The sequence below is a fragment of the Rana temporaria genome, chromosome 11 (genome assembly GCF_905171775.1).
Source record: "Rana temporaria chromosome 11, aRanTem1.1, whole genome shotgun sequence".
In the NCBI taxonomy this organism is placed as follows: Eukaryota; Metazoa; Chordata; class Amphibia; order Anura; family Ranidae; genus Rana; species Rana temporaria.
The window spans coordinates 129,454,027-129,481,322 of record NC_053499.1 but is presented as its reverse complement, the minus strand read 5'-3'; the positions used below and the strand labels follow the sequence as shown (position 1 = coordinate 129,481,322).

The window sequence follows — 27,296 nt, the reverse complement described above, 5'->3', positions numbered from 1 at the left end:
CAATTGTGCGATATGGCTCCCAAACAAAATTTGCGTCCTTTTTTTCCCACAAATAGAGCTTTCTTTTGGTGATATTTGATCACCTCTGCGGTTTTTATTTTTTGCGCTATAAACAAAAATAGAGCGACAATTTTGAAAAAAATACAATATTTTTTACTTTTTGCTATAATAAATATCCCCAAAAAAGATATAAAAAAACATATTTTTTCGTCAGTTTAGGCCGATACGTATTCTTCTACCTATTTTTGGTAAGAAAATCCGCAATAATGGTTTAACGATTGGTTTGCGCAAAATTTATAGCGTTTACAAAATAGGGGATAGTTTTATGGCATTTTTATTAATAATTTATTTTTTTTACTACTAATGGCGGCGATCGGCGATTTTTTTTTTTTTTTTTTTTTTCGTGACTGCGACATTATGGCGGACACTTTCGGACAATTTTGACACATTTTTGGAGGCAAAAAGTGCTATAAAAATGCACTGATTACTGTGAAAATTACAATTGTAGTTTAGGAGTTAACCACTAGGGGGCGCTGTAGGGGTTAAGTGTGACCTCATATGTGTTTCTAACTGTAGGGGGGCGGGGCTGGACGTGTGACGTCATTGATCGTCTGTTCCCTGATATAGGGAAAGACAATCAATGACATTGCCACAGTGAAGAACGGGGAAGGTGTGTTTACGCTCACCTCTCCCCGTTCTTCAGCTCCGGGGACCGATCGCGGGACACCAGCGGGAATCGGGTCCCGCGGCCGCGGAGCTTCGGACCGGGTCGAGTGCGCATGCGACTCATGGCTGGGCTCTTAAAGGCGACGTACATGTACGTGCTTGTGCCCAGCCGTGCCATTCTGCCAACGTATATCGGCATTAGGTGGTCCTTAAGTGGTTAAGAATGCATTATTTCCAGCCCACCATCTTCACTAGTGCAGGCAGAACATTTATTCATCACCCACAGAGACATTGAAGCATCCGCAGCTTTTGAGAAGCTTGAATTCAGCTTTAGCTTTGCTATGTTTTGGAGAAATTGCAGGTATGAGATATGCACACGCACACAGGGCATCTATCAAGCTTCAAAAGAGCATCCTCGAAGCACCACTAAAGCTTCACTGAAGCACCACTAAAGCATCGAAAACACATCATAAAAACATGTTGAAGTGGTAGTTGCTTTAACCACTTAAGGACCCCCTTCACGCCGATATACGTCGGCAGAATGGCACGGCTGGGCACATCCACGTACCTGTACATGGCCCTTTAAGACCAGCCGTGGGGTCGCGCGCGCCGCCGGCACGTGACCCGGTCCGAAGCTCCGTGACCGCGGGACCCATGGACGGTGTCCCGCGATCGGTCCTCTGGAGCTGAAGAACGGGGAGAGGTGAGTGTAAACACACCTTCCCTGTTCTTCGTTGTGGCAATGTCATTGATCATGTGTTCCCTGATATAGGGAACACACGATCAATGACGTCACACGTCCAGCCCCGCCCCTCTACAGTTAGAAACACATATGAGGTCACACTTAACACCTTCAGCGGCCCCTAGTGGTTAACTCCCAAACTGCAATTGTCATTTTCACAGTAAACAATGCATTTTTATAGCATTTTTTGCTGTGAAAATTACAATGGTGTCAAAATTGTCCGATGTCTCCGCCATAATGTCGCAGTCACGAAAAAAATCGCTGATCGCCGCCATTAGTAGTAAAAAAAAAAAATATTAATAAAAATGCAATAAAACTATCCCCTATTTGGTTTGCGCAAAATTTATAGCGTTTACAAATGAATAAACGCTTATTGCGATTTTGTTTTAATTGTTTTTAACAAAAATAGGTAGAAGAATACGTATCGGCCTAAACTGAGAAAAAAAATGTTTTTTTATATCTTTTTTTGGGGATATTTATTATAGCAAAAAGTAAAAAATATTTTTTTTTTTTTCAAAATTGTCTCTCTATTTTTGTTTATAGCGCAAAAAATAAAAACCGCAGAGGTGATCAAATACCACCAAAAGAAAGCTCTATTTGTGGGAAAAAAGGACGTCAATTTTGTTTGGGAGCCACATCGCACGACCGCGCAATTGTCAGTTAAAGCGACGCAGTGCCGAATCGCAAAAACTGGCCAGGTCCTTTACCTGCATAAAGGTCCGGGTCTTAAGTGGTTAATGTGAGTTGAAGCCCGAAGCAAGTGTAAATGGGCTCTTAAAGAGGTGTATTTTATTATACAAATACTGATTTATTATGTAAGGGAAGCTGAGGCTAAGCCCTCAGTTGTCACATCCTAGTGAGCAGGAGGCTGGGAGGACAAGCAATGGCGGCTCCTGCAAATGCTTTTGGAAACACCAATAATTGCCTTATGATTCAGTCTGTGCTGGGGAGGTGCGATTCAGTCTGTGCTGTGGAGATGCTCTTTGTGGGGTATTTCTTCTGCTTATAGCATCCTCATTTATGATAGATCATAGCTTTACCAAATAATACATCCTATATAAACGTACAGTATATTGTTACATAACATGACATTACATAACAAACCATTTATTTTTCTTCTGTACATTCAAACACAAGTAGGATTATTGATCTGACATATACCCATGTGAATGGATTACCTGAGATTAGGTGATCCACATAGGGAATAAGCTGTACAGAGCTCCATATTTGGGCACCACCCAGTTCAACCAACTTAAAGCGGTTGTATACCATCCCTTTTTTTTTTTTTTTTAAACCTGAAAAGCAAATGCCATAATCAGCTAGTATGCACCGCATACTAGCTGATCATGAAATACTTACCTTGGAACGAGGTGAGAGGAACTTACCTGGTCCACGCCAAGGGAGATGTCATCTTTCCTCGGCGTGTCTTCCGGGTATCGCCGCTCCAGCGCTGTGATTGGCTGAAGCGGCGATGTTGTCACTCCGGCCCATGCACGCGGGAGACTTCTCTCCGGCAAGGTCCGGCGGCTGCCGGCACTTTAGCCGAGGATCCCCGCTGCGCATGCGCCGCTGCAGTCAGTGGCGCATTGCGGGGAGAATATCTCCTAAACCTGTAAGGTTTAGGAGATATTTATACCTACAGGTAAGCCTTATTATAGGCTTACCTGTAGGTTAAAGTGGTAGTACATACAGAGTTTACTACCACTTTAAACCAATAAATCAGGCTTTTGCCCAAAAATCTTTTTAAGCTTTTTGGATATCATAGAGAAGGGTTATCACCCTTGCAACATTTGTTTTGCTGTCTGTGCCCATGTTGAGATTTCACCTCACTTTCTGTCCCAATGACAATTAGATTTTGAAAGTTTGGGGTTGTTGAGGAAACAAGGATTGGTGATAAAGCTTCAGTGGAGACGCCTTTTTCCCATACTAATGTTTACAGGAGAGAATTTCTCTTCCTAGGGGTAGATTTCCTCTCACTTCCTGTTGTCTCCTTCTGTTTGTAAGTAGGAGTCGTTTGCAAATCGGATGTTTGTATCTTGGGGACGCCTGTACAGACTGATTTTATGGTTGTGGACAGGGCTCGACAAATCCCGGGCGCCAGGTCGCCATGGTGACTAGAAATAGGGTCCTGGCGACTTAGCTTGTGAGCTGGCGCCATCTGGTGGTGGCCGTTGGTATTACAAGTTAAGCATTACAAGTTAAACAGCAATTCTAATGTTATTTTTCACTATTTTCACTGCCATCTTCTTCCCTCTAATTAGAACCCCCAAACATTCTATATATTTTTTATCCTAACACCCTAGAGAATAAAATGGCGATCATTGCAATACTTTCTGTCACGCCGTATTTGCACAGCGGTCTTACAAGTGCACTTGTTTTGTGAAAAAATTACACTTTTTTTAATAAAAAAATAAGACAACAGTAAAGTTATCCCCATTTTTTTTTTATATTATGAAAGATAATGTTACGCCGAGTAAATTGATACCCAACATGTCACGCTTCAAAATTGCGTCCGCTCGTGGAATGCCGACAAACTTTTACCCTTTAAAATCTTCATAGGCGACGTTTAAAAAAAATCTACAGGTTGCATGTTTTGAGTTAGAGGGGGTCTAGGGCTAGAATTATTGCTCTCACTCTACCAATCGCGGCGATACCTCACATGTGTGGTTTGAACCAGGGCTGTGGAGTCGGAGTCGGGGGAAATTTTGGGTACCTGGAGTCGGAGTCGGCAAACAATGCACCGACTCCGACTCCGACTCCTACTAAATTTAGATTGGAATAAAAAAAAAAAAAAGCAAGTTTAAATGTCCCAATTCACAAAAAGTTATAATTAATGACTTCTCTACTGTAAGAATAAAGACCAATGCATGCAGTGCCTCACGTAACCGCAAAACGAACACGTTAAGTGACCGTGAAGAAGCATGCTTTTCATGTGCTTCACTATATGGCACGCAACGCACAATTAGGAGCTGCAATACTTATACTTTCCATAGTGTTGTGTTCTGCTTTTACAGGGAACGCAGCGTCCATGTGTAACCTAGCCTCTCACTGATAAGGGATTAAATAAATATGTTTTTTGCAGGACTAGAGAGTGAGACACTTGTATAAGTGGAGGGAATGGAGGGCCAATAGTTCAAGACTGAAGCTGTAAACCATTGGAAAAACTGCTGTCATTTAGCTAAGGCTATAAAAACTTGTAAACTCCGATTGTTAGCTTAAACTTTAAACATGACTATGGGATTCTCCTAGGAAAATCATGTTTTAGAATAAAAAAAACGTTGTTTTCATTGTGTTTGTCTTTTGCTTAAACTGTGCAATACAGTAGACCAGGGGTCTCAAAGTACCGGCCCGCGGACCGGTTTAAAATGGCCCGCAGGCAGGGCGTGTCCCGCGGAAGTGTAGATCGAGGTGCATGAAGAGTAGCGCAGGAAGAGTCTGTCATAAGTTCACTTGTCTCTCATGTCACACTGCTACTCCCCGGCGGCCCCTCCTCTCTTCTCGTCTATCCCCATTTGCTTGTGACATCATCTGAGATGGACGAGAAGAGAGGGGGGCTTCCGGGGAGTAGCACATCAGGGCACATGGCACATCAGGGTACAGGGCACATGAAACAGCACATCAGGGCACATGGCACATCAGGGTACAGGGCACATGAAACAGCACATCAGGGTACAAAGCCCAGCACATCAGGGTACATGGGGTACCCTGATGTGCTGGGCTTTGTACCCTGATGTGCTGTTTCATGTGCCCTGTACCCTGATGTGCCATGTGCCCTGTCCTGATGTGCTGTGCCATGTCCTGTACCCTGATGTGCCATGTGCCCTGTCCTGATGTGCTGTGCCATGTCCTGTACCCTGATGTGCCATGTGCCCTGTCCTGATGTGCTGTGCCCTGATGTGCTCTCATGTGCCCCATGTTCCCTGGTGTGCCCCATGTTCCCTGATTGTGCCCTGATATGCTCTCATGTTCCCCATGTGCCCTGGTGTGCTCGTATGTTCCCCATGTGCCCTGATATGCCCCATGTGCCCTGATGTGCTCTGATTGTGCCCCATGTACCCTGATGTGGCCCATGTACCCTGATGTGCCATGTGCCCCATGTACCCTGATGTGCCCCATGTACCCTGATGTGCTGGGCTTTGTACCCTGATGTGCTGTTTCATGTGCCCTGTACCCTGATGTGCCATGTGCCCTGTCCTGATGTGCTGTGCCCTGATGTGCCATGTCCTGCACTGTGCCATGTGCCCTGTCCTGATATGCCCTGCCCTAATGTGCCGTGCACCCTGATGTGGCCTGTTGTGCTGTACCCCTATGTGCTGTGCTCTGATGTGCCCTGTACCCTGATGTGCTGGGCTTTGTACCCTGATGTGCGCTGTGCACTCATGTGTGCTGTGCCCTGTGCCCTGATGTGCTGTACCCTGATGGTGAGTGGTCAGTGTGTAGTGTAGTGGTCAGTGTGCAGTGTAGTGGTCAGGGTTAATAATGCTTTCGCTGACACCAGTACTGTTTTTGAAGTTTGAAAGTTTGCATGCGGCCCCCCATGGGATATGGAAACTTGTCTTGTGGCCCTCAGGTAATTTGAGTTTGAGACCCCTGCAGTAGACTGTTGACTTCCCAGCCAGTAGTCCTGTGGTAGGTTGCGTTTCTTTCCCTCAAGGAATGTATAAAATACATTTGCATATTAATACAGAGGAGTCGGAGTCGGAGTCGGAAGTACATAAAACTGAGGAGTCGGAGTCGGAACATTTTTCTACTGACTCCACAGCCCTGGTTTGAACACCGTTTACATGTGTGCTGCTCGTCGGGACGGGGCGCGTTTTCGGGCTCCTAACTTTTTTACCTGGCTCCTAGATTCCAAGCAAATTTGTCAACCCCTGGTTGTGGCTTCCTGCCCGGCGCACCTCTTTGTGGAGAGCGGATGAAAACGGACCACACAAAAAAGCCCGCAAACAGTTTTCTGAAGACAAGCAGACTAAGGAGATGGATTACTGGAACCAAGTCCTGTGGTCTGATGAGACCAAGATAAACTTATTTGGTTCAGATGGTGTCAAGCGTGTGTGGCGGCAACCAGGTGAGGAGTACAAAGACAAGTGTGTCTTGCCTACAGTCAAGCATGGTGGTGGGAGTGTCATGGTATGGGACTGCACGAGTGCTGCCGGCACTGGGGAGCTCCAGTTCATTGAGGGAACCATGAATGCCAACATGCATGTGACATACTGAAGCAGAGCATGATCCCGTCCCTTTGGAGACTGGACTACAGGGCAGTATTCCAACAAAACAACCCCAAACACACCTCCAAGAAGACCACTGCCTTGCTAAAGAAGCTGAAGGTAAAGGTGATGGACTGGCCAAGCATGTCTCCAGACCTAAACCCTATTGAGAATCTGTGCGGCATCCTCAAACAGAAGGTGAAGGACGCAAGATCTCTAACATCCACCAGCTCTGTGATGTCGTCATGGAGGAGGGGAAGAGGACTCCAGTGGCAACCTGTGAAGCTCTGATGCCCAAGAGAGTTAAGGCACTGCTGGAAAATGATTGTGGCCACACAAAATATTAACACATTGGTTCCAATTTGGACATTTTCACTTAGAGGTGTACTTACTTTAGTTGTTGGTGGTTTAGACATTAATGGCTGTATGTTGTTATTTTGAGGGGACAGAAAATGTTACACTGTTATACAAGCCGTACACTCGCTACTTTACATTGTAGCAAAGTGTAATTTCTTCAGCGTTGTCACATGAAAAGATATAATAAAATATTTACAAAAATGTGAGGGGTGTACTCACTTTTGTGAGATACTGTAGGTATATAGTGCAGTCTCTGTACACACAGACAGGTATTGAGATGTCGCAACCAGCATCTAGGGTAGCTGGGATCTAAATGTGCTTCTCAAGCCACTGGTTGGGGGTTTCTTCTTTATTTTTTTGTCTTTATGTGTTTTGAAACACTTGTGTCATCATATATACTGTATGTATGTCTTTTATCTGTGAAGGTCTCTGAAGTTATTTCCTGTTCTGTTTTTGATTTGTGTGTAGCTATTTATACAGCTATGTATACAATGTTACATTGCGCTGGAACTGCTTTGTGAGTATAACACTGGTCTGCATAATTCAGGTTGTGCTGCTGGCATATAAAGATGTATCGGGTTAAACATATAAACGTATCAAATATTGAGCAAGGTTGTGAAATGCCCAGAGGAGTCTGCCATGAATAACTGGTAAATATGCATGGCAACCTCAGAAATAATTCATGAAGCATAAAGGGGCAATCTGGTCAAAAGAAAAGGAAAAAAAAATATATATATATATATAATATATAAATATATTTTAGTAATTAAAGTGATATTAAACTCCTATTTGTTTCTTAACTGCTTGCCGACTGCCTCACGTAGATATACGTCGGCAGAAGGGCACGGGCAGGCAAAGCAGTGTGTGTGTGTGTGTGTGTGTGTGTGTGTATGTATGTATGTATGTATGTATGTGTGTGTATATATATATATATATATATATATATATATATATATATATATATATATATATATATATATATATATATATATATAATGCGTTGCTTTATGCCAGCCCTATTGGGGGGGTGGGGGCACGCCGCGGTCTCCCTGATCGTGCTTACAGGACCCACGGACTCGATGTCCCGTGGAACAACAGAACAAGGGGATGCCTTTGTGAACAAGGCATCTGCCTTGTGACATGTCACTGATCGTCTGCTTCCTCTCACCGGGAGCAGTGATCAGTGACGTGTCACAGTAAGCCACACCTCCTAACAGTTAGAATCACTCCCTAGGACACACTTAACCCCTTCCTTCCCCCTAGTGGCTAACCCCCTTCCCTTACAGTCACATTTATACAGTAATCGGTGCATTTTTATAGCACTGGTCGCTGTTTAAATGTGAATGGTCCCTCAAAAGTGTCCGATGTGTCTGCTATAATGTTGACCCCCTTCACGCCAATATACGTCGGCAGAATGGCAAGGCTGGGCACGTACGTGGCCCTTTAAGCCCAGCCGTGGGGTCGCGCACTCCCACGAACCGGTCCGAAGCTCCGTGACCGTGGGACTCGCGGACCTGATCGCCGCTGGAGTCCCGCGATCCGTCCCCGGAGCTGAAGAACGGGGAGAGCTGTGTGTAAACACAGCTTCCCCGTTCTTCACTGTGGCGCTGTCATCGATCGTGTGATCCCTTTTATAGGGACACACAATCTATGACGTCGCACCTACAGCCACACCCCCCTACAGTTAGAAACACAGATGAGGTCATTCATAACCCCTTCAGCGCCCCCTGTGGTTAACTCCCAAAATGCAACTGTAATTTTCACAGTAAACCATGCATTTTAAATGCATTTTTTGCTGTGAAAATGACAATGGTCCCAAAAATGTGTCAAAATTGTCCGAAGTGTCCGCCATAATGTCGCAGTCACGAAAAAAATCGCTGATCGCCGCCATTCGTAGTAAAAAAAAAAAAATAATTAATAAAAATGCAATAAAACTATCCCCTTTTTTGTAAACGCTAAAAATTTGGCGCAAACCAACCGATAAACGCTTATTGCGTTATTTTTTTTTTTACCAAAAATAGGTAGAAGAATACGTATCGGCCTAAACTGAGGAAAAAAAATAATGTTTTTTTATATATTTTGGAGGATATTTATTATAGCAAAAAGTAAAAAAATATTGATTTTTTTTTTCAAAATTTGTCGCTCTATTTTTGTTTTTAGCGCAAAAAATAAAAACCGCAGAGGTGATCATGTACCACCAAAAGAAAGCGCTATTTGTGGGAAAAAAAGACGCCAATTTTGTTTGGAAGCCACGTCGCATGACCGCGCAATTGTCAGTTAAAGCGACGCAGTGCCGAATCGCAAAAACTGGCCGGGTCCTTTAGCTCCTTTTTTTGTCCGGGTCTTAAGTGGTTAAGCTTCTATTCTGTCTCCCAAACCAACCTTCATCCCAGTTATTCTTTTGTTTTTATTGCTATAGCTTTGTTGAAAATATAAAACCCTGTGGAATAAAAAGTTCACAGATTGCCAAAGTCATACACTTAAAATCTTTTTTTTTACCAGGGCAAAAAAAGAGAAAACAAAAGGGAGATTTGGCAAATTAGCAGGCTGTGTTCCCACTTGTGCGATCACAGAAATAGCATGTGATTCGTCCTGCATTGCTGTGCAGATCGCATGCGATTTCTGTGCGATGCAAATTCAGACATGCAAACCTTACATTACTGTCTATGGAGATGGTTCACATCTCCACTCCAATACGCCTGAAGCCGAACGCCTGATGCTCAAACAAGTTCCGGACCCTTTTTTGTCGCGCGTATCGGGCGGTTTGGGCGTTTCTATTTCCCATAGAAAGTAATGGAAACGCTCGATTCAAGCGACTAGCGCGACAACGAGCGTTTGCTACGGGCGTTTTGACGCTTTAATCAATAGAACATTTCATCCAGGCAGAAGATAAAAAAAATCTACCAACCTAGCAACAAGTCATGAAAAGATGATCATTTTTCCTATTGGCTAAAATAAAAAACGTCGCAGTACAAAAACGTCGGACGACGCTGTATGCAAACGCGCAAATAAGCATGAATAAGCACGACAAAACGCCGGAAAAAACGACCGACGCTCAGGTGTGAATGCAGCCTGAACAATAACCTCCTCCCCACCTCTCCACCCTAGATTTGCTGAGATGAAGGAAAAAAAAAAAGAAATCGGCCTAAAATATCGGCCGCAAAAACATATTTCGACCATTGGACGCCCCAATTTCTAAGTATCGGCATTGGCCAGAGAAAAACCCATATCAGTTGACCTCAAATACCGCGTACACCCGTTTTTCATGACGTGAATTTTTTTTTTTTTGCGCTATAAACAAAAAAAGAGCGACAATTTTGAAAAAAATTAATGTTTTTTGCTGTAATAAATATCCCCAAAAATATATAAAAAAAAAGATTTTTTTTCCTCAGTTTAGGCCGATACGTATTCTTCTACATATTTTTCGTAAAAAAAAAATCGCAAAAAAAAAAAACGTTTGGTTTGCGCAAAAGTTATAGCGTCTACAAAATAGGGCATAGTTTTATGGCATTTTTCTTAATATTTTTTTTTACTAGTAATGGCGGCGATCAGCGAATTTTATCGGTACTGCGACCTTATGGCGGACACTTTTGACACATTTTTGGGACCATTGGCATTTTTATAGCGATCAGTGCTATAAAAATGCCACTAGCGGGGAAGGGGTTAACACTAGGGGGCGAGGAAGGGGTTAATTATGTTCCCTGTGTGTGTTCTAACTGAAGGGGGGGTGGGACTGACTAGGGGAAATGACTGATCGCTGTTCATACATTGTATGAACAGAGGATCTGTCATTTCTCCCCCTGACAGGACCGGGGGCTGTGTGTTTACACACACAGCTCCCGCTTCTCGCTCTTTAACGAGCGATCGCGGGTGTGTAACGGTGATCGCGCCCGCCGGGCACGAGCGTCGGCACCAGGGGCGAGTGGGGGGGCACGTGTGCGCGCCCCTATTGGCTGAAATGCGAGATGACGTATAGTTACGTGATCTCGCGCAGCCGAGCCGACCTTCCGCCGTATAACTGCGGCGGCTGGTCGGCTAGCGGTTAAAGTGATTCTAAAGGCAGAAGTGTTTTTTTTTTTTTTTAAATACCTTAAAGTGTTACTAATCCCAGGACCCTGCATTCATTATATGTGATCTCCCACAGTACACAGAACATGGAAATGCAATAATTTTAGTAACTATAAACTGATACAAATTTCTCATCAGCAGTATATAGCAGTTTTGTGACTTCTATCAGTGCCTGGTTAAAGCTTGTAGGAGGCGTTTTCATTCTCCTCTAATTGTCCTATGAGGCTGCATAACCCCTGACAGTCTGTCTGGACAATGCTGATTGGCCCTGTGCTGATCACATGCACTCTCCCACAAAAAAAGAAACAAAAACTCTCAAAACAATACACACCAAACTGAAGTGCAGAGTGCCTCCAAGGCTCTGTACTATCAGGAGATGCATTAGGGACAGTGGAAGAAGGGTGGATTAGAGAAGACGGGATCAAACACCCTTTTTACACAATGTAGAGGATTAACCCCTTAGGTTCCACAGTGAGTATAATAAGCATTCCTCACTGCATATACCAGGGATCCTCAAACTACAGCCCTCCAGCTGAACTACACATCCCATGAGGCATTGTAACACACTGACACTCCCTTCTCATTGGCTCCCACGGCTGTCAGTCACAGCCAGTGAGGGGCGGGGCCAAAAAAACTGCCAACAAATACAGAATACTGTCCCTTAATTGTTAAATGAATAAATAACATGATGGGTCCACTCATTCAAGTCTTCTAGAGCCTCAAGCCTGTAACTGTTGGAGAATACAGAATGGAATTCCATTGCACAAGAGGAGGTGTTTTTCTATTGCACAAAGGTTACTATTACAATAGTTTCTCGGTATAAAAATATAGTTAATTTTAATAACGCAGCCAGCAGATTCAGGAGTTCAAGCCAGGTGAGGTCTGTCTCTGGAGTTTGTCATTCTGACTACTAATGGAGGTTCTGTGCTTTACAACTGCTAACTGTCACATAGAATTTCAGACATGGGCCAAAGACATAACCATCATAATTCTCTAATGAGATTAGAAGTACATGCATGGCTCGTGCTTCAAATAGTCCAGAAGCCAGTTGCACTGCAGAATGTAACAGTCTTTATAGGTGACGTTTAGGCTGCATTCACACCTGAGCGTAGGGCGTTCGGTCGTTTTTTCGGGCGTTTTTTTTCGCGCGTATTCATGCTTATTTGCGCGTTTGCATACAGCGTCGTGCGACGTTTTTGTACTTCGGCGTTTCTTATTTTAGCCAATAGGAAAAATTATCATCTTTTCATCACTTGTTGCTATGTTGGTAGATTTTTTTTAATCTTCTGCATGGGCGACAAGTTCTATTGATTAAAGCGACGAAACGCCCATAGCAAACGCCTGTTGTCGCGCGATACGCTCAATACGCGCGTTTCCCATTACTTTCTATGGGGGAAAAAAAAAACGCTCAAACGCCTCTGTCGCTCGATTCGCGCGACAAAAAAAGGTCCGGGACTTGTTTGAGCTTCGCGCGACAGGCGTTTGGGCGTTCAGGCGTTCAGGTGTGAACAGTCACCATAGGGAATAATGTTAATTCTCCCCTCTGGCGTTTGTGAGCAGTGCGCTTCAGGCGTAAAAACGCCTAGGTGTGAATGGGGCCTTAGTCTAAACCAGGGGTCTCCAAACTTTCAAAAGAAATGGTCAGTTTACTGTCCCTCACACGTTATGGGGGCCAGAGTGTGACCAGTGGGAATAGAAGTTGTCCTGGTGTCAGTGAGTGTAAATGGCAAATCTTTGATATGGGGGGGGGGGGGGGGGCGGTGCATTGGCTCCTGCTGCTGTCAGTCACAGTCAGTGAGCTAATCAGGAGATGGAGGGGGTGGGGCCAAGCCTCAGCTCCATGTGTGAATGGACACACACGGCCACGGGTCGGGAGCGCTCCTGCTTCGATGCCCCCAGAGCAAGCTGCTTTGCAGGAAGAGGGAGGAACCCCGAGTGCCGGTGTAGGACCCGAGAAGAAGAGGATCCGGGCTGCTCCGTGCACCCGACTTACACGGCAGTTCACACTGCCATATGCAAACTGCTGGGAGTGTCAATGCATTGTTTACCACTTAAGCCCCGGACCAAAATGCAGCTAAATGCCCAGGCCAGGTTTTGCGATTCGGCACTGCGTCGCTTTAACAGACAATTGCGCGATCGTGCGACGTGGCTCCCAAACAAAATTAACGTCCTTTTTTTCCCACAAATAGAGCTTTCTTTTGGTGGTATGTGATCACCTCTGCGTTTTTTTTTTTTTTTTTTTTTTGGCGCTATAAACAAAAATAGAGCGACAGTTTTGAAAAAAAATGCAATATGTTTTACTTTTTTCTATAATGAATATCCCCCAAATATATATATAAAAAAAAAAATTTCCGTCAGTTTAGGCCGATACGAATTCTTCTACATATTTTTGGTAAAAAAAATCGCAATAAGCGTTTATCGGTTGGTTTGCGCAAAATTTATAGCGTTTACAAAATAGGGGATAGTTTTATTGCATTTTTATTTTTTATTTTTTTTACTACTAATGGCGGCGATCAGCAATTTTTTTTTTTTTTTTTCGTGACTGCGACATTATGGCGGACACATCGGACAATTTTGACATATTTTTGGGACCATTGTCATTTTCACAGCAAAAAATGCATTTAAATTGCATTGTTTATTGTGAAAATGACAGTTGCAGTTTGGGAGTTAACCACTAGGGGGCGCTGAAGGCGTTATGCTTCACCTAGTGTGTGTTTACAACTGTAGGGGGGTGTGGCTGTAGGTCTGACATCATCGATTGTGTCTCCCTATAAAAGGGATGACACGTTCGATGCAGCCGCCACAGTGAAGCACGGGGAAGCCGTGTTGACACACGGCTCTCCCCGTTCTTCAGCTCTGGGGAGCGATCGCGCGGGGGGTGGGGGTCTGGGGTGGCTGGCTAGAAACGAATAGACGCCCCCTCATCCCGGATCGCTCCCGGAGGCTTACCGACCGCCGCATGTACCGGGGGGGGGGGGGGGGGGTCCCGATCGGACCCACGTCTAGGCACGCCCATCTGCCTGTACGTGCCATTCTGTGGACGTATATGTACATGCGGCGGTCGTTAAGTGGTTAATGACACCCCCATTTCAGCTCGCATATCGCACTGCAAACTGACAGCTTGGACATTAATCAGATCGTATGGGTGTTCACAAAAAAAAGGGGTCCTGTGCGAGTTTGGTCTGAATGCGATGCAATATCAGCCATACTATCTGTATGGCTGAAATCGCATTTAATATGCAGTGCAGTGCGAATTGCATGCGATCTCGCTGAGTGGAGAAGTGTGAACCGGCATTTAAGCCTGCATCTTGAGGCGGATTGTAATTAACCACTTCCCATCCGCGCTATAGCCGAGTATTGCCGGGAGGTCGTCAATAGACGTCCTCCCCTTCGTGCTGTGATCACCGGAGTCACTGAGACTCAGGTAAACACAGATCCGAGTAAGGGGCCGGTCCCGGCCCCTTACCACGTGATCAGCTGTCAGCCAATGACGGATGATCACGTGATTTAAACAAAGCTCGGCAATAGTTTTTTTTTTCTCACGCCGACAACGTGAGGAGAAAGGAAAAGCCGATCACCGGCTTAAGCAGGCCATACATGGTCGAATTTCGAACTAATTTTCTTTTCAAAAATCAGAAATATCGTTTTTTTTTGTGATCCGATGATGCCACCATTGATTTTCGAAATTCGGCCGACCAAACCTTCATGTTGCCGGGAATATTCTTTTCTCTCCGGGAATATTCTTTTTTTGCACATGCGCATTTTTTTTCATATTACATTTCTCGCACAATTCTCCCATCATTGATCAGAAAATCGTTTGTTTTTCCAAAAATTTTCCAACATGTTGGGTTTCTCAAATTTGTTTGCCACACGAAAATCGGCTGTTGCTGCAACCCACTAACGGTGCGAAATTCGTACGAAAATTCTTTGATACGATTTTCGAAGGAAAATTATTTCGAAATTCGAACCGTGTATGGCCGCCTTTAGGTTGCAAGTGACATCAGTCCCGAACAGGAAGGAGGCACATCTGCCTCTATGTGCCACCTCCAGTGTCCACAGTGCCACCTATCAATGCCCACCACTATTGGTGCCAACTAGCAGTGCTTCCCATTAGTGCCACCTATTAGTACCACTTCTCAGTGCCACCTTATCAGTGCCCATCAGTGCAGCCTCATCAGCGTACATCAATGAAGGAGAAAAATTACCCGTTTGCAAAATTTTATAACAAAATTTAAGAAAATATTATTTTTTTTTAAATTCAGTCTTTTTAATTTTTTTAACCAAAAATAAAAACCGCAGAGGAGATCAAATGCCACCAAAAGAAAGCTCTATTTGTAGGAAAAAAAATGATAAAAATTTAATTTCGGGTGAAGTGTTGTATGACCGCGCAATTGTCATTCAAAGTGCGACAGCACTGAAAGCTGAAAATTGGTCTGGGCAAGAGGGGGGTTTAAGTGCCCGGTAAGCAAGTGGTTAAAGAAACAGGCCATCCCTTGGAGAATCTAATCCCTTACCCAAATGTACCATTGTGGCAGGCTCTCTGGGAGCTCACATTCTGCCTGATCTGTTCATGAAGATCCCCGGTGCTGATTGAGGTTTGCCCACATGGACATCTTAGTAGCAGATAAATGGTTAACACCATACTCAAAGTGATCTTTCCCGACTTTTCATATTTCATTACATGCATTATGGCTCTGTCAAATCAACAAAGGAATTCATTCAAATTCAATGATTCGCATCATTTACCCCGCTTTTGTCTAATGAAAGATTTTATTATTAGCTGTAATTAAACACTGTATTTATATTCTATTAGTAAAGCAAATAAAATGGCTTTTTTATGTTACAATCAGAAAATTGCAGGCCTGTGTTTGTACGGATTTTCTCATTTTAGTTTCTTCTCTGATATTTTTACAGGTTCAGCTGTGTTAACAGTCTGGATCTAAGCTGACAGCTGGTACCTCCCCGTCCTGAGCCAATGCTGGATCTGGAGGTTGTTCCTGAGAGATCCCTTGGCAACCAGCAATGGGAGTTTACCTTAGGTGAGTTGTGTTATTTGGCCAATGGCGGACCAAGTCTAGCTTAAAGAGGAACTGCAGTCTGCTCACATAATTTGTAATAAAAACATCTTTGCCATTCTGAAGCTTCCCTCCAACCACTTTTGCGTATTACTTTATATATACTGTGATTCTGTATTTGCCGAATATGCTGCAGAAATCTCCCTCCACTAAGTCTGGCTGCAGCCATTTTAACTGTGGGCAGCTGAAGCGGCTGCCTGTTCACTTCCTGGATTTACACAGACACACAGAGGCACACCTCCAGCTCTTCAGCTCTCATTTAACTAGTTCGCCCTCCCTTCCTGGCAAACTCACAAGAGAGTGAGAGAGCGAGCTGTGCATGATGTCATAAGCCTTTTTACCAGACAAGAAACAGGAAATGACCTGTATAAGGTATTTACTGGCAGAAAAAAAAATGGTTTACTATCCAAAGTTAAAAGAACAAGGACAGAAGATAAGATGGCTGGAAAGTTGAACAAATGACTGAAGGTCCACTTTAACCACTTTCCGACCAGCCACCGTCATTATACAGCATCAGGGCGGCAAGATCCCACGAACTTTTGTAGCTGTACGTTGGCCCCTTTAAGCAGGATAGCAGGCGCGCGCCCGCTCCATTGCGGGAGTGCCAATGCGTGTGACGGGCGGCCGCAATGACCACCGGGCGCGAGCAATCGTGGGCAAGAGAGGCAGAACAGGGACGTGTGTGTGTGTGTGTGTAAACGCACAAATCACTGTTCTGTTCTGTGAGACAGATCGTGAGTTCCTAATGGCTAGGAACCACGATCTGTCATTTCCTCTAGTCAGTCCCCTCCCACCACAGTTAGAACGCACATTCATGGAATTAATTTAAACCCTTGATCGCCCCCTAGTGTTAACCCCTTCTCTGCCAGTGACGTTTTTACAGTATTTTTATAGCACTGATCGCTATACAAATGCAAATGGTCCCAAAAATTTGTCCGATGTGTCCGCCATAATGTCACAGTCAAACAAGTAAACTATTTTGTAGATGCTATAACTTTTGCACAAACCATTAATAAACGCTTATTGCGATTTGAATTACCAAAAATATGTTGAAAAATACATATCGTCCTAAACTGAGGAAAAAAAACATACATTTAAAAAAAAAAAATGGGGATATTTAATTTAGCAAAAAGTACAAAATATTGTGTTTTTTTATTTATTTTTTCCAAAATTGTCGCTATTTTTTTGTTTATAGCGCAAAAAAATAAAAACCGCAGAGGTGAACAAATACCACCAAAAGAAAGCTCTATTTGTGGGAAAAAAAGACGTCAATTCTGTTTGGGTACAGCGTTGCATGACCGCACAATTGTCAGTTAAAGCGACGCAGTGCCGAATCGCAAAAAATTACCCAGTCATTGAGCAGCCAAAGTGGTTAACTACTTAACGACCAGCCGTTGCAGTTATACAGTGGCAGGTCGGCTCCCCTGCGCGAGAGCCCGTAGCTATACGTCGGCTCTCTACGCGGCCACTAGGCCAGCTCGTCCCTATCTCCTGTGCGCGTGCCCGGCGGGCGCGATCGCCGCCGGGCACCCGCGATTGCTAGTTACAAAGCGAGGACCGTCCCAAAAATGTGTCAAAATTGTCCGAAGTGTCCGCCATAATGTCGCAGTCACGAAAAAAATCGCTGATCGCCGCCATTAGTAGTAAAAAAAAAAGAATGAATAAAAATGCAATAAAACTATCCCCTATTTTGTAAACGCTATATATTTTTTTTTTTTTTTTACCAAAAATATGTAGAATACGTATCGGCCTAAACTGAGGAAGAACATTTTTTTTTTATAAATTTTTGGGGTATATTTATTATAGCAAAAAGTAAAAAATATTGCATTTTTTTTCAAAATTGTCGCTCTATTTTTGTTTATAGCACAACAAATAAAAACCGCAGAGGTGATCAAATACCACCAAAAGAAAGCTCTATTTGTTGGAAAAAAAGGACGCTAATTTTGTTCGGGAGCCACGTCGCACGACCGCGCAATTGTCAGTTAAAGCGACGCAGTGCCGAATCGCAAAAAGGGGCCTGGTCCTTTACCTGCATTTTGGTCCGGGGCTTAAGTGGTTAACTGGAGAACGGCAGCCATTGTATAGCTGCCAAAAAAATAGACACAGAATCACACAGTCACACATACAGTGGGGCAAAAAAGAAGTATTTAGTCAGCCACCAATTGTGCAAGTTCTCCCACTTAAAAAGATGAGAGAGGCCTGTAATTGTCATCATAGGTATACCTCAACTATGAGAGACAAAATGTGGAAACAAATCCAAACAATCACATTGTCTGATTTGGAAGGAATTTATTTGCAAATTATGGTGGAAAATAAGTATTTGGTCACCAAACAAGCAAGATTTCTGGCTCTCACAGACCTGTATCTTCTTCTATAAGAGGCTCCTCTGTCCTCCACTCATTACCTGTATTAATGGCTCCTGTTTGAACTTGTTATCAGTATAAAAGCCACCTGTCCACAACCTCAAACAGTCACACTCCAAACTCCACTATGGTGAAGACCAAAGAGCTGTCGAAGGACACCAGAAACAAAATTGTAGACCTGCACCAGGTTGGGAAGACTGAATCTGCAATAGGCACGCAGCTTGGTGTGAAGAAATCAACTGTGGGAGCAATAATTAGAAAATGGAAGACATACAAGACCACTGATAATCTCCCTCGATCTGGGGCTACACGCAAGATCTCACCTCGTGGAGTCAAAATGATCACAAGAAAGGTGAGCAAAAATCCCAGAACCACACAGAGGAGCCTAGTGAATGACCTGCAGAGAGCTGGGACCAACGTAACAAACGCTACCATCAGTAACACACTACACCGCCAGGGACTCAGATCCTGCAGTGCCAGACCCAGACGTGTCCCCCTGCTTAAGCCAGTACATGTCCGGGCCCGTCTGAGGTTTGCTAGAGAGCATTTGGATGATCCAGAAAAGGATTGGGAGAATGTCATATGGTCAGATGAAACCAAAGTAGAACTGTTTGGTAGAAACACAACTCGTCATGTTTGGAGGAGAGAGAATGGTGAGTTGCAACCTAAGAACACCATACCTACTGTGAAGCATGGGGGCGGCAACATTATGCTTTGGGGCTGTTTCTCTGCAAAGGGAACAAAACGACTGATCTGTGTACATGAAAGAATGAATGGGGCCATGTATCGTGAGATTTTGAGTGAAAACCTCCTCCCATTAGCAAGGGCATTAAAGATGAAACGTGGCTGGGTCTTTCAGCATGACAATGATCCCAAACACACCGCCTGGGCAACGAAGGAGTGGCTTCGTAAGAAGCATTTCAAGGTCCTGGAGTGGCCTAGCCAGTCTCCAGATCTCAACCCCATAGAAAACCTTTGGAGGGAGTTAAAAGTCAGCGAAAGCCCCCAAAACATCACTGCTCTAGAGGAGATCTGCATGGAGGAATGGGCCAACATACCAGCAACAGTGTGTGACAACCTTGTGAAGACTTACAGAAAACGTTTGACCTCTGTCATTGCCAACAAAGGATTTATAACAAAGTATTGAGATGAACTTTGGATATTGACCAAATCCTTTTTTTCCACCATAATTTGAAAATAAATTCTTTCCAAATCAGACAATGTGATTGTCTGGATTTGTTTCCACATTTTGTCTCTCATAGTTGAGGTATACCTATGATGACAATTACAGGCCTCTCTCATCTTTTTAAGTGGGAGAACTTGCACAATTGGTGGGGACTAAATACTTTTTTGCCCCACTGTATATATGGCTTGCATTCCTTTTCTCCTCCTATACTGCTCTTTTATGCAGTATTTGTATTCCACTATGTCCAGCAAATTTGAGACATTTTTGTAGTCTTCGGATTCCCAACTTCAGCAGAACTTCATTCATTACATTCAAAAGGTGGCCAAACGTAGTGGTGTGTAAACCTTCCAACATGGTAGTATTGAATTACATGTATAGGGTATTATTGTTTCCTTACACGCTTCGATAAATCAACTACAGTTTGACGTATTGCAGAACATTAGGAGTTTGGTTGCATAATGGAAGAGAAAAGATCTTTACAGCAGAATGCTTTTGCATGTGTCCAAAATGTAGCTTTTAGGCTGGATTCACACTAGAGGGGGTTTCTCTGCATCCAATTCGCATGACAGGAGAGTGTGCCTGACTCCCAATGGAGCCGATTCACACATCCTCAGAGAGGCTGCAGAGCAAATTGCACAGAGGTCCTGTGCATCTTTGGCTCTTTTTCAGGTCCAAATTCAGGCAAAAAATTGGGCCCGATTCATCCCTGAAATGGAGAACCCCAGCTGTGAGCCGCATCCATCTGCAGTGTGAACCCAGCCAAAAGTTCCAATGTTTAACAACTTGCCGACCAGCCGCCGTCGTTTTACGGTGGCAGGTTGGCTCCCCTGCGCGAGAGCCTGTAGCTATACGTCAGCTCTCGCCCAGGCCACTAGGGGCGCGTGCGCGCCCCGACTCCCGCGCGCGTGATCGCCGCCGGGCACACGCGATCGCTCGTTACAGAGAGTGGGGACCGGGAGCTGTGTGTGTAAACACAGAAGCTCCAGGTCCTGTCAGGGAGAGAAATGCTGATCTTCTGTTCATACAATGTATGAACCGAAGATCGGTCATTTCCCCTAGTGAGGCCACCCCCCCTACAGTTAGAACACACCCCAGGGAACATACTTAACCCCTTCCCCCGCCCCCTAGTGTTAACCCCTTCACTGCCAGTGGCATCTTTATAGTAATCAATGCATTTTTATAGCACTGATTGCTATAAAAATGCCAATGGTCCCAAAAGTGTCCGAAGTGTCCGCCATAATGTCGCAGTACCGAAAAAAAAATCGCTGATCGCCGCCATTACTAGTAAAAAAAATATTAATAAAAATGCTATAAAAATACCCACTATTTTGTAAACGCTGTAACTTTTGCGCAAACAATCAATAAACGCTTATTGCGATTTTATTTTTATTTTTTTATTTTATTTTTTTACGAAAAACATGTAGAAGAATACTTATCGGCCTAAACTGAGTAAAAAATGTTTTTTTTTATATATTTTTGGAGATATTTATTATAGCAAAAAAGTTAAAAATATTCATTTTTTTTTTCAAAATTGTCGCTCTATTTTTGTTTATAGCGCAAAAACTAAAAACCGCAGAGGTGATCAAATACCACCAAAAGAAAGCTCTATTTGTGGGGAAAAAAGGACGCCAATTTTGTTTGGGTGCCACGTCGCACGACCGCGCAATTTTCGGTTAAAGCGTCGCAGTGCCGAATCGCAAAAAGTGCTCTGGTCTTTGACCAGCAATATGGTCCGGGGGTTAAGTGGTTAAAGGGTTTGTTCACCTTTTTCAGATAAAGAAGAAAATGGCACTAACCCCGTAGACACTCCCTCCTGGTCCCCTCTGTACTTGCCCCCATGGGTGATGAGCTGTGGGTGCCCACACAGCTGATGCAGTGCTCCAGGGATTTTAAATCACTGCTCTTCTTCCACCTTCTTTCTGCAGGGCTTCTGGGATGGATCTGAGAGATTCTGCCTCCCGAGTATTACCCTGATTAGTCCCAGAAGCCGTGCAGAAAGAAGGGGGGAGAAGAGCGAGGATTTTAAATCCCTGGAGCACTGCATCAGCTATGTGGGCACCCACAGGAGTAAGTACAGTGCCCCCCGGGAGGATGTGCGGAGTTCACCTTTTTCATTTTTTCTGATAAGGTGAACTTTAAATCATTTTGTAGTTCAGCTATAACAGAATTGGAGCAGACCGGAGTTCTGTTCATTGCAGCCAATCCTTTTCTAGATCGAACGATTAGGCCTGGTTGATTGTTTACACTGTCCAGCACTTTATTTTGCGCACTCCATTTTTTTTTCCTGTGTTGCACAATAACCAGTCTGATGTAACCCATGTGTTTTGTGTGAAAAACTGCATACGTTTGTTTCTTTCTCAGCTTGTTTTTTTGGCACTTTACTCATAGTGTCACCTGATTTCAGGAATCTAGCCTCCTGGTTTTCTTTATTTGTACATTTGTGAAACCAGTGACATCTCAGCAGCAGCCACTTTGTACAATGTCATTTTTTTTTTTTTTTAAGAAAGGTGGATAAGGCTACAAACAGGTGTTCATTTTTTTTTTTTTCAATATATAGTAGCTTATTGGTCGAAACTGTTGTTTAGTGCAGTTGGTTTCTGAAAGCAACCGCTCAAAGCATTCAAAACCACAATATGGTAATTTTTTTCATATTGGTAATGGTTTGTATTCCCTTTGATCCTCCTCTCTTTGTATATTATACTTCCTTTTAACCACTTCACCCCCAGAGGATTTGGCTGCCCAAGGACCGGGCCATTTTTTGAAATTCTTCACTGCGTTGTTTTAACTGACAAATGTGGTGGTATTTGATGGCAATATTTTCTTTCTTTTTTTTTTTTTTTTTTTTTTTTAAATATATTTTTATTGAAAGAAGTTTCATACAGGTATAAACGTAAAACATTGTACTTTTTTTATTTTATTTTTTTATTTTTTTTCGTATACAGAAGAAAGAGAAAGCAACAATATTTTTTACCTTTTGCTATAATAAATATCCCCAAAAAAGATATAAAACAACTACCGTATTTATCGGCATATAACACGCACCCCAATTTAAGAGGGATTTTTTTTTTTTTAAATGAACCACTTAGAAGCAAAATAATGGTATCTGAGCATCAATGCAGCCAGATCTGTACTCATCTGCAGCATTGATCTTCAATGCAGTTTGATTAGTGGCCATCTGCAGCCTATACATTTATCAAAATGCTCTCCCTGTTCAGTGCCAATCTGCAGTTTTTACCTTTCAGCGTCAGATCATCTCTGTTGTCACCGAGGGCAGAGGGGGAGCGAGATCGCCGCTGAATTACATAGAGCCGTGATCTCCTTCATCTCTGTTGTCACCGAGGGCAGAGGGGGAGCGAGATCGCCGCTGAATTACATAGAGCCGTGATCTCCTTCATCTTTATTGTCGCAGAGGGGAAGCGAGATCGCCGCTGAATTACATAGAGCCGTGATCTCTTTCATCTCTGTTGTCACCGAGGGGGAGCGAGATCGCCGCTGAATTACATAGAGCCGTGATCTCCTTCATCTCTGTTGTCACCGAGGGCAGAGGGGGAGCGAGATCACCGCTGAAATACATAGAGCCGTGATCTCCTTCATCTCTGTTGTCACCGAGGGCAGAGGGGGAGAGAGATCGCCACTGAATTACATAGAGCCGTGATCTCCTTCATCTCTGTTGTCACCGAGGGCAGAGGGGGAGCGAGATCGCCGCTGAATTACATAGAGCCGTGATCTCCTTCATCTCTGTTGTCACCGAGGGCAGAGGGGGAGAGAGATCGCCGCTGAATTACATAGAGCCGTGATCTCCTTCATCTCTGTTGTCACCGAGGGAAGAGGGGGAGCGAGATCGCCGCTGAATTACATAGAGCCGTGATCTCCTTCATCTCTGTTGTCACCGAGGGCAGAGGGGGAGCGAGATCGCCGCTGAATTACATAGAGCCGTGATCTCCTTCATCTCTGTTGTCACCGAGGGCAGAGGGGGAGAGAGATCGCCGCTGAATTACATAGAGCCGTGATCTCCTTCATCTCTGTTGTCACCGAGGGCAGAGGGGGAGAGAGATCGCCACTGAATTACATAGAGCCGTGATCTCCTTCATCTCTGTTGTCACCGAGGGCAGAGGGGGAGCGAGATCGCCGCTGAATTACATAGAGCCGTGATCTCCTTCATCTCTGTTGTCACCGAGGGGGAGCGAGATCGCCGCTGAATTACATCTGAGGGAAGAGGAGCGGGCGCCGCTAAATTACATAGGAGCTGAGATCTTCTTCCTGTGTATTCTGCGCTCCATCACTCACAGCCACGCCTCCTGTCCCTGCTCATATCATAGACAGTACAGTAGTCCAATGCGGGGCCAGGAGGCGTGGCTGTGCGTGACTGAGCGCCGGATACACAGGAAGAAGATCTCGGCTCTATGTAATTTAGCTGTACTCGCTCCTCTTCCCTCAGACAGCGGGGATCGGCATAAAAACACGCACCCACGATTTTCCCCTTATTTTTAAGGGAAAAAAAGTGTGTGTTATACGCCGATAAATACGGTAAATTCGTTTTAGGCCGACTACTGACCACGAGGCTCTGATGAAAGAGGTTCGCCTCTGAAACGCGTAAGCCATAGATGTCGGTCTGATGCCATCTCATCCGTGTTGTTACCGTGGTCGCTGGGCGATACTGTATACCAGTTCAATTGTCTGATAAGCGCTGTCTTTCAACTCTGTTTGTGAGTATGACCATTGTTTTAATTTATCGAATAAAATCCCTTTAAGTGATAATGCACTAGGTCAGTGCGCCCTCCTTTTTCTTTTCTGTGCTAGCACTGGGGTCACAGCTCCATAAGGTGTACAGCCCAGTTCCTATGCCACAAAGTTGGTTTCACCTACAGGCAGGGCTGTCTTAATGCGAGGGCACGCCTGGGCACTGCCCAGGGGCCCCAGCTGCATGGGGAGCCCCTGCACTTTCCCCAAAGCAGCTGGTCCTTGAGCCCACGCTGGCCTGAAATTGGGGGCCCCAAGATGGCACTGAGAGTGATGGATGCAAAGGGGAGTCAATCTGCCTCCTACCTACTTAATGTCTGTTTGCCTGCAATGTCATCATTGTAGGGGCCCCAGAGCATTACTTTGCTCGGGGGCCCATGATGCTATTAAGATGGCCCTGCCTACGGCAGCAAAGATCCTGGCATCCCCGTCTCCCCAGGACTCCAGAGAGGGCTTTGGGAAGATTCTGCACCTGAAAAGCTCGAGCACCTAACCATTAAACCACTTTACTGTCATAAGATATAACTGTTGATTGTCTGTTTCAGGAATGCCCCTGGCTCAGGCTGTGTCCATCCTCCAGAAACATTGCAGAATGATCAGAAATGTGCAGATCCTCTATAGCGAACAGGTGAGTCTTTACTTAAACTAAAACTTTTAGTAACTTTACAAATTTAAATGAATAAAGGCTACAATATGACATAATTCAGAAGCAGATTTTTTCTTTTTAGGGCTGGTTCACACCAAATGCAGCCCTGGGTGTTTTTATTCTGCTTCAAAAATGCATGGACAGTGTTTAAAGCGGAGGTTCACCCATGGAGAACACATTTTCCCCTTAGCTTCATGCTCGTTTTGTCTAGGGGAATCGGTTAGTTGTTTTAAAATATGATCCGTACTTATCGTTTACGAGATGCATCTTCTCCGTCGCTTCCGGGTATGGGCTGCGGGACTGGGCGTTCCTTCTTGATTGACAGTCTTCCGAGAGGCTTCCGACAGTCGCATCCATCGCGTCACGATTTTCCGAAAGAAGCCGAACGTCGGTGCGCAGGCGCAGTATAGAGCCGCACTGACGTTCGGCTTCTTTCGGCTACTAGTGACGCGATGGATGCGACCGTCGGAAGCCTCTCGGAAGACTGTCAATCAAGAAGGAACGCCCGCTCCCGAAGACCCATACCCGGAAGCGACGGAGAAGATGCATCTCGAAAACGGGTAAGTACTGCTCATATTTTAAAACAAATGGCCGATTCCCCTAGACAAAACGAGCATCCAGCTATGGGGAAAAGAGGAAAAAAAACACAAATGGGTGAACTCCCGCTTTAACATGGATTTCAGTGACTCTAGTTCACACCAGTGCAGTGCGTTTTCACGCATTCAACAAAAGTAGACATTTTTTTCTGTATGGAATGCACCTGAAATGTGGCAAAATGCTTCAAAAATGCACCGAAACACACATGTCCTCAATTGAAATTAAGAAAAAGAAGGGGGGGGGGGGGAAGCACCCAAAATGCAGAAACTGTGGTGTGAACCGGCCATAAAGCTTTACTTTTTATTATTAAAAAGCAGTCTTGGAACCCCAATAAATTGACCTTGCCAAGGCTGAGACAGGGCCGATCCTAGGGTCACAGGTGCCTGGGTGCAGAAATATTTCTGGCGCCCCCACATGGGCGTCATCATTTTACTAACCCCTCCCCTTTACAAATGTTTCTATGGCAATGACTCAACCACAGAGATGCTCCCCCACAAAGTCTTCATTAACCTGGGATCTTTACATGATCTCTTAACAATAAACAAAATACAGGAAGAGAAGCAGAGTACTTTATTGGGACTTGGAGGGTGGCCTCTGTGATGGACACAGAGAGGGTTTCTGTTAGAGAGTCTGTTAGATGTTCGGCGCCCCCACCTCTGCAGGCGCCTGGGTGCAATGCACCCTGTGCACCCTGCCTAGGATCGGCCCTGGGCTGAGATGTCATCAGTCTGCTGCAGGCAGGAGAAGGCTTTCCCTAGTCTGCTCTTCCCTGGTGATCCAAATGCAACATTTGAATTTGTAGCAAATTATAACTGGAGAGTCTGCAGCAGAGGACAGGTCTGTCTCAGACATTTGTATACACAGCCAAGAAGAGAACATGCATCGGTACTGTCAGGAGTGATCTCTGATCCAGCAAGTGGATGCAGATCCTGAATGTCTATACAAAGATGTCACCGTTCTTCTGGAAAGAAAAGCATTGTCAGCGGGGGAACTGTGAGAAGTAATAAATACCAACAGGCTTTACATTTACACAGTCAATAAAAATCCTTTGTTTTGCACAGCTGTGACTGCAGATTAACGTGGTTGTAAACCCACTTTTGAAAAAACGAAAAAAAATAATACCTGCAAGACAAAGGCATAATGAGCTAGCATGCTTATTATGTTATATTATGTAATACTCACCTGGGATCGAAGCCCGTGTTGCGGTGCCCGACACGGCACCGGCCGGCAACATGTTGTCCCGGAGTTACTTCCGGGTATCGCGGCTCCGTCGCTGTGATTGGCCGGAGTCGTGATGGACTTTACTCACGCCCATGTGTGTGGGAGCCGCCAGTCACGGCATGACCTCCTTTAGAAAAGGCATGATCGCTGTTTCTAAAGTGCGCATGCGCCATAGACATCGCCGCACGTCTCTTGTAAATATCTCCTAAACCGTGGAGAATTAGGAGATATTTCCAGCACCTAGAGGTAAGCCTTAATCTAGGCTAACCTGTAGGTAAAAGTGGTTGTACAGGGTGTACAACCACTTTAAGTAGACTAGATTTAGACTGAAATATATACACCTTGGCCCGGATTCACGTAGCACATACGCCGCGTAAGTGTAAATGTGCGACCGATGTAAGTTTCCTACGCCGTCGTATCTTGGGTGC

General features: G+C 44.5%; 1 protein-coding gene across 2 annotated transcripts in view; it reads left to right on the top strand.

The window, feature by feature from the left end:
• PHAF1 (phagosome assembly factor 1) overlaps positions 1-27,296 on the top strand; it is a 76,212-nt gene that overhangs the window by 2,465 nt on the left and 46,451 nt on the right. For both annotated transcript variants that reach the window (XM_040329137.1, XM_040329138.1), the window contains exons 2-3: positions 15,955-16,079; positions 24,950-25,032. In XM_040329137.1, coding sequence (XP_040185071.1) covers positions 16,016-16,079; positions 24,950-25,032 — 147 coding nt within the window. In that variant the 5' untranslated portion in view covers positions 15,955-16,015. The remainder of the gene's footprint in view (positions 1-15,954; positions 16,080-24,949; positions 25,033-27,296) is intronic.